Source organism: Carassius carassius, chromosome 15 (assembly GCF_963082965.1).
Source record: "Carassius carassius chromosome 15, fCarCar2.1, whole genome shotgun sequence".
NCBI classification, from domain to species: domain Eukaryota; kingdom Metazoa; phylum Chordata; class Actinopteri; order Cypriniformes; family Cyprinidae; genus Carassius; species Carassius carassius.
In genome coordinates this window covers 8,658,524-8,666,178 of record NC_081769.1, presented here as the reverse complement: position 1 = coordinate 8,666,178, position 7,655 = coordinate 8,658,524, and the positions used below count along the sequence as shown (strand labels likewise).

Genomic DNA, 7,655 nt, shown 5'->3' with positions numbered 1-7,655 from the left:
CAGCCCCACCCCCTTCAACTGTTTGTAACTTTCACTGATTCATTCCCTGCACCTATTATGTTAAAAGTGTGCAAAAGTGAAGACTTTGTAAACATGGTTTGCTTAAACAGAGCTAGTATATTCAAGAAAACCATAATAATTCACATGTTTTTATGAAGGTCTGTTTCAGCCTGATGTTTTTTTTTTGGTCTTGTTCAGCCTGATTTTTTTTTTTTAAGCATAGTTCTTTCCTTAAAGTAATCCTTACATTAGCTGTACGCTTCTGTCATAAGTGTTTTCTAATTATCCCACCCCCATTTTCAGGAGCCATCCAAAATCATTTGGCGACATTGGCAAGTACGGTGATACTGCTGGAGACGGATGTCACTCTCTTCTGCAACAAGTAAAAACGAGAGTGGAGTACAAAAATAGGAATAAATCTCTTGCTCAACGCCGCAGAGAAAGTAGACCGCGCACGGGAATGGCAGGAGAGGCCAGACTGGCAAGAGGTCCTGTTGACCAATACGGGTATGTGGCAATATGTATGTGGCAATATACATGTAAATTCTGTCAATATTTGTTCGAAAGCATTGTATATGAATATGAATAACCCTGAAACAGGACAAAACATACTTTTCTCTTGACTACTTTATTGACACTTTGACATGGACCTTTTTCACAGCAATCATGTTGCGATGTTAATAGTGTAGTAAACACAGGTGTTATTACCTGTGATTATGGCCTTGTTCCATTTAGGATTTATCTGAGCCAGGGCGCTGATATTGTGCATAGTGGCTCTCTGGCATGCATGGTTGTGGTACACTAAATACCTTGACCTTAAAGGGATACAACTTTTAAATAGGACAAATTCTGGAAATCTTAGTCACTTTGTGGGCGAGATGCTAATGGTCTAATTCGATCCAATGATCTATGCTAGGATGGAGCTATACATGGTATCGCCAGACTCAGGGAACTGCTGGATGAACGAGAGAATGGTAAAAATCAATTGTTTTACTCGAGGGGAGGTGGAAAATTAGCTTAATTCCCCAAATGGTGGAATATCCCTTTAATTAGTTTGATAAAATACACCTGTGTTTACAACACTATTACACTGTAACATAACTTCTGTGGGATGGGTCTATTTAGACAGTCACAATAGGGAATCAAACTGCTGACCCTTCAGTCATGAGACGACTTGCTCCACCTTCTGAGTTATAACCGTCCCCAATAGTATTGTTACCCTGTGATGCCCACTCCTAGGTGTGTCAGGTGGGGCCCAGCAGATTTGCCAGAGGGGGAGACCGAGGCAACGTTGGAGAATATAAAGAGGGATCTGCTGAACATCTACTCAGGCATGCCATCTATTGTCTTTTGGGGTAATTTTGTTTAGACTTTAGTAATTGGTCAAGATCTGAACACTGTGTGTGTTGGGCGGCTACAAGAACAAATTGTTACTTGGGTACTAACAATACATTTCTATGTCTGTATACACAGAGGAAGGAATGAGTGGGGCAGAGAGAGCAGAACCAATGATGGAAAAGACATACGTCATCCTGCGGAAATACCTTAACAAAGTGCCTGCTGCAGCGATGTCTGAGATCAAACAGGAATGGCCATTTCTCTTCTCTCAGAAATGCCTATTCTCGCACTTTGGCCTCCTGACGGACGTCGATGTCCTTCAGAAGCTACAGGAGGCAATTAGTCGACGAGGACAGACCATCCTGGATTACTGTGCAACACTGGACAACCCCAAGATCCGTGATGTTCTGGCCTGCTATGATCCAGACTCTGACAAGGCTGCCTGCATTCTGCTGCTCCTAATGTTGTACTTCAAAGAGCCGAAAGAGAGTTTGATGCTTGAAGTTGATGTAAGATTTTTCATTCAAATATTTAAAATGCAAAATGAGTGATTACATTATCAACATTTACCTTGCATTATTTACTACCTCTGACCAATTAACAATATTTATCCTTTATCCTAAATCCATGCTATTGTGTGTTAACTATGTTACAGCCATGTGCCACTGCTGTGGACGTCAATACTGCAGAACTCCCCGGAACCCCCTGCTTGATCATTCAAGGTAATGTTACTTTGATCTAGTATCGTCATTTCTAACTCATTATTTTGTTTTCATCCTAAAATCTACATGACCACAATAAATAATAATAATTCTAATTATAATAATAATTACATTTGTATAGCCCTTTGTATCTTAAGCAGATCGCAAAGTGCTTATAACACATAATGTTGTATCTGTTCATTTCAGGTGTCATGATGAAGCCCTCTGGATGGCTTATATCCATCGAGGGACATGTCGTGATGGGCCCACACCCTTTCTTTTTACACGGAGTAGCTGCTTTCTTCAGCAGCTATTACGTATTCAACCTTGAGTATCCTGCCGCTGGATCTTCGACACTGGAGTTCATTCAAAGGTATTTTATAAAGATCACATTTAATCTTGTAATTCACATTATAGTACAGGTTTCCAACTCAATGATTGTCTTGAGGTTGAAAATGCTGACAAACGAGGTACATGAGGCTAGCCTGGTGAGACCATCCTGATCTTGCGAACTCATTCAGTTTCGCTCTGCAGATCAGTCTGGGTTTCTACACATGTTATGCTGACAAATACCTGCCAGTCCAATCACAGCTATTTATTTTTTTTTGCTACCTCTCATAGTAAAAAATCAACCACTTTGCCTCAGGCAAACCTAACCTGGGACACCTTGGCTAAAAATGGCAAAAAAAAATATGGTGAGCAGAAGATGTAACAAGTTTGAATTATAAATCTATTAGGGTTTGATGTGGGGAAAAAGCACAGCAAAAAGCACACCTTGATAAATGCTGTCTGCATTATATACTGTAAGTCTATTTAAAACTGAAACTATCTTTGTTTATTAACAGATGCTTCCTGGGCATCAATCCTGAAAGAGGCTCAAAGACCAAGAAGCGGACAACAATGAACCCTCATGTGAGCACCCTTTTGAGGAAACTTATTGACTTTGAGTGGGCATCATAGTTTTTTTTTTTTTTGCAGCGGTAGTTGTCAGGCTCAGTTTTGAGTAGCCTTGTTCTTTTTGTAATTTTTCAAGACAACTTTGCACTACAAGATTTTTACACAATGCTGTTGCGTGTGGACTCATTATAATGTTTGAGACTGAGAGGAGTGCCTGACATTACTTCATCGCTCTCTCCCTTGCTCTCTTATCTTGCCATGAAGGCCTCATTCTCATCCTGTCCATTACTGTTATTGTGACACAGCTAGTTGAATAGTTGAATTTTGCGACAGGTAGTTGAATTGCAAGTTTGCACAATTTCTCTGGATTTTCTGCATTTTAAGATGGCTTTTATGACTAGAAAATGACTAGACTTGAATTTCTTGAACTCTTGAAGTTCTTGGCATCTGCTGTACATTGAAAAATATTTTTTTTTTTGTTAATAAATATGCCATTGGGCTAACGTTGACTTTACCTCAGAGTTGTTTGTTGGGGGGAGGGGGTTAATTGTACAATGATTGTAAATTCACAGTAAATGGAAGCTTCATCTGCATTACTTTTACAGTAAGTTATTGGACAATTTTAGCATGACTTCCACAGTATACATTGTAAATTCACAGTAAATTATTGTCAACTTGTACATTACTTTCACAGTACACACTGTAAAAGTACAGGGCCTTGTTGTAATGATGTACAGCAAGAGATTCCCCAGTTATGTACTGTAATATCACAGTAATTGCTTTGACATTGCAGCTGTGAAGTTACAGTATACAGTTGTGCTTTTACAACAATGCATTGTAATATCACAGATATAAAATTACAATAAATTGCTGTGACTATATTTCACAGTATATTGCTGTAATCCTTACTGTGAAAGTCATGCAAAATTTATCCAATTATTTATTGTAAATTTACAACGAAAAATGTTGCAGTGTCTATATGGCAGGGTCTTAATATCAAAGGCAGAAGGTATATCAAGCTCTGTATACAGTATGTTGCCTTATCGCTGGATATCCCAAAAACTATGATTAAAGAATTGGATAAAATACTGTATTATTTTATCTGGCGGAAAAAAAACCATTATCTAAAAAAAAAATAGTTATCACAAGATGTAGAGACCAAGGTGGTCTGGAAGTGCTGGATTTTCATACTATAAATAATACTTTTAAAATTAAATTGATTATAGAATTCTTGAAAAGCCCTGACAGCATCTGGAACGCTTTTCCATCATATTTGTTCAATACATTTTCTACTAAAATGTAATTTTTCTATTGATACAATTCCCTTGAAATTAACTGACTTCCACAAACAAGCCCTTCTATCTTGGATATTGATCTATAGACATAACTTTAGTCCACATTATTTGGAATAACAAAGAAATCCTTTATAAAAAGAAGTCTCTGTTTTGTCGGCCATGGTTTGATAGAGGAATTCTGTTGGTAGGACAGTTATTGAACAAAGATGGTTTGCTCATGTCCTATTCAGAATTTCTTCAGAACTTTAACTTCCCAGTGACACCAAAAGAATACGCAGTTGTATTTGATGCAATCCCTACAGGTTCACTTCAAATTCTAAAACACATATCATTCACAGATATTAGTGCTGAATTTAATAGAATTTTTATTGGAGATACAGACATTACAAATAAAGAATACACCAATAAATATATTATAAATCAAATTTTGTGCTCTGTTCCACCTGCTGCAAAGTTTTTTTGGTATTCAACCATGGGTGATTTAAATTGGGAAAAGGCTAATACTACTATTTATAAATACTGTACTACCAGTAAAAAAAAAAAAAGAAGATAATTTAAAATTTTACATCAAATTTATCCTGTTAAAGATACACTAAGAAGATTTAAAATATGCAAAGAACAGACTTGTGTTTTTTGCCAATCAAATAAGGAGACTATTTTACATTTATTTTATCACTGTATGTACACAAACATTTTTTGGTCTGATTTGGAAGAACTTATAATCACAAAATTGAATATAAACATCAGAATTAATATTTTTGATGTCATGTTATTTATGTGGTTTGTCCAAAAATGTTTGTTATTCAACTGTTTATTATCTTCGGAAAATACCATATTCACAAATGTAAATGGTCTAATTCACAACCTTGCTTTAATGTAGTTCATCTGGACTTTAAATAATATTACAAAACAATAGAAAACGTGCAAAATATGAAGGCTACAAGAACATTTCATATCCTGAAGGAACTGGATATTTTTTAATTTTCCCCTTCTATAAATTAATATGTTATTATCCTCTGGTCTGTACATGTAATGTTTTGTTGTGCAGGTTGCACAGTATTTGTAGTGTTCTATGTACCTATTGTCCTGTGCATTGTTCATAATAAAATTTGTAAAAAAAAAAAAAAAAAAAAAAAAAAAGGCCGCCACTGGTGGGAGAGTCTGTTTCAGAGACCACGCTCTGTATGCGTGCATTAGTCATTCGGATTCATTACCATTAATAGCATCACACAAATAACCGTAGTGAAGCTAAATGGCTACAGCAAAACCATGTTAATTTGTGGTTACTTTAGTTTTTTTTTTTTTTTTTTGTAGTAACCCATGTTTGTTTTCTTAAAGGTATACTGTTATCTGTAATTAAATCATTATGTAATTGAGTGCATAAACGTAAGTAAGTTTACCTGACGCTGAAATTACAATAGACAGTCTTAACAGTTTAGGTGATCTGGCTCTTGATATTATAATTGTTATATTTTTTTATTTTTATTATTATTTTTATTTCTTTGCAGGGAAGCAATTATATAATATCAACCTAGCATAGGGCAAGAGCATCTACGGTCCAATTTTGGTTGTTAATGATGTTCAAAAAAAAAAAAGCATCTACGGTCATTCACGTTGGCCGAAAGGAAACGGCGGTTCACATTCGGACGGGATTAGTTTTCTCAGAGGATCAGAGTAATTTGCTCTGGAAATTTCTCTAACGACCCCCTGTAAAACTAGTAATCCCGTCCGAATAAGGGCTAGATTTTGTGTTCCTGTGAAGGTGACTTTCGTCTACTCTTCCTGACTCTCGAAACGTAGAATCAATTGAACCGATTTAAGCAATCGGTTCAATTGATTCAAGTGATTCAAATTTTTTGAAACCCTGGGGCTCGTTCTTCGTACGTTGCTTATTACATCCGAGATCAAATGACGCATCCAAGATGATTTCATCGTGCTAATCATAATCCGGCTAATTGAGTTCTTCGAACACACCTGTTGTTTATGATTAGTATCGCTGGATTGAGTTATCTGAGATAACTGCTCGTTCACGCGCTGGCTTAAAAGGGGATATGTATCGATAGTAGAAACATTGATCAGCAACGCTGCTATTGGCTGCTCAGCGTGGCCAAAGAGCGCGCACAGTTTTTCTCCTCAGCAGAGCAAGATAGTCGAAGTTTATTCGGAATTTTAATGTTTAATCAAAACGCCAGGGAACACCTCAAAGTCTGCAAAAGCCAGGAGAGAGGGCTGGCAAAAAGTAGCAGACAATTTAAATCCGTTAGAAGTGGCCATGTTTTTATCACTTATTAGCCTATATTTTTGTATTTTAATAATTGCATAATTATTTTGTTCATTGTAATGTCAGAGTCACCACACTAGAACATGGGAACAAATAAAAGTGAAGTACAAAATATTCTACATGGTATTTTTTTGTTATATTATAGTCTCTTCTCTTCTATAAAAGGCACTGTTAAATATATGGTTGTCTGTTTATAATAGCAACCAAGAAAAAGGCTGAAAAAATAGAAAAGATCTTAGTAGCCTACACTGTAAAATATTTTGCTGCATTAAATTAAGGCTGTATAGTCATTTCAACTGTTAAATCTTGAGTAATGATTAATTGCTTTGACTTGTGAAAGTGAAAACTGATAAACTTATGTTAATGTAAAACTATTTATTGAAGAAGAGTTCAAAAAGAGTTATTGATCACATTTTTCCCAAGTGTAGGTCATTGTAATGACATTGTGTTTTCCTCTTTTGTGCACTTTTACATAATACACCAACACTTGTTAACTTAAGTGGACATTTTCTAACTTTCCAAAGGAAAGAAAGTATAAGACTTTGTAATGTCTATTTGTTTCCATTGCACTGGACAGTGAATAAACCCTCTCAGACATGTTCCTCTCAGAGGAACTAGCCTACCTGCAAGTGCATAATAACTTTACTTAATTTATACTTGTATGCTTTATGGCTGCAGTATAAGTTGCAGGATTCCACATCTACAGAAAGGCCTACAGAATAGTCTGCACAGACAGAGGAGACATAGGCCTACAGGTGGGCAGTGTATAGCCAACTTTTCCTTTTTATTTGTTGCATGAGGCATGTGTCTAATATCTCTTGTTGCAGACACTTGACCACTGGCTTTTCTTTACAAAGAACAATTGAAATAAAACTCAAGGAACTAAGCATATTTGTCTTTTATTAAACATTTAATGAAAAGTGTTTTTTTGGCAATGTTGTGTAATATGGCACATGCAACAATGTCACAGGCCCTGTCAGGTGTGCAACCCTCAGACTTTTCAGACACTGAAATCTTCCCTTTAGATAGCCAAAGTTAATCTCATTGTGTGCCCTTGTCCTGGAGCTGCAACTGGTTTGGGTCAGGGAATGGGGTCATAAAACACCTGTCTGCAGGCAGGAACATGTCATAATCACCTATGAA

At 36.3% G+C, this 7,655-nt stretch overlaps 1 protein-coding gene across 3 annotated transcripts; it reads left to right on the top strand.

Moving 5' to 3' along the window:
- Positions 1-376: 376 nt before the first annotated feature.
- On the top strand, positions 377-3,306 carry LOC132158066 (uncharacterized). Of its 3 annotated transcripts, none has more exons than XM_059567320.1 (6): positions 377-507; positions 1,240-1,331; positions 1,474-1,847; positions 1,994-2,060; positions 2,247-2,412; positions 2,885-3,306. In XM_059567320.1, the coding sequence occupies exons 1-6, from the start codon at positions 461-463 to the stop codon at positions 2,997-2,999; spliced, it is 861 nt and encodes a 286-aa protein (XP_059423303.1). In that variant the 5' UTR covers positions 377-460; the 3' UTR covers positions 3,000-3,306. The 3 variants fall into 3 exon arrangements, with proteins under 3 accessions (XP_059423303.1, XP_059423302.1, XP_059423301.1); XM_059567319.1 differs by having other exon boundaries at positions 1,240-1,355; positions 1,480-1,847; positions 2,885-3,305; XM_059567318.1 differs by having other exon boundaries at positions 1,240-1,355; positions 2,885-3,305.
- Positions 3,307-7,655: the final 4,349 nt, after the last annotated feature.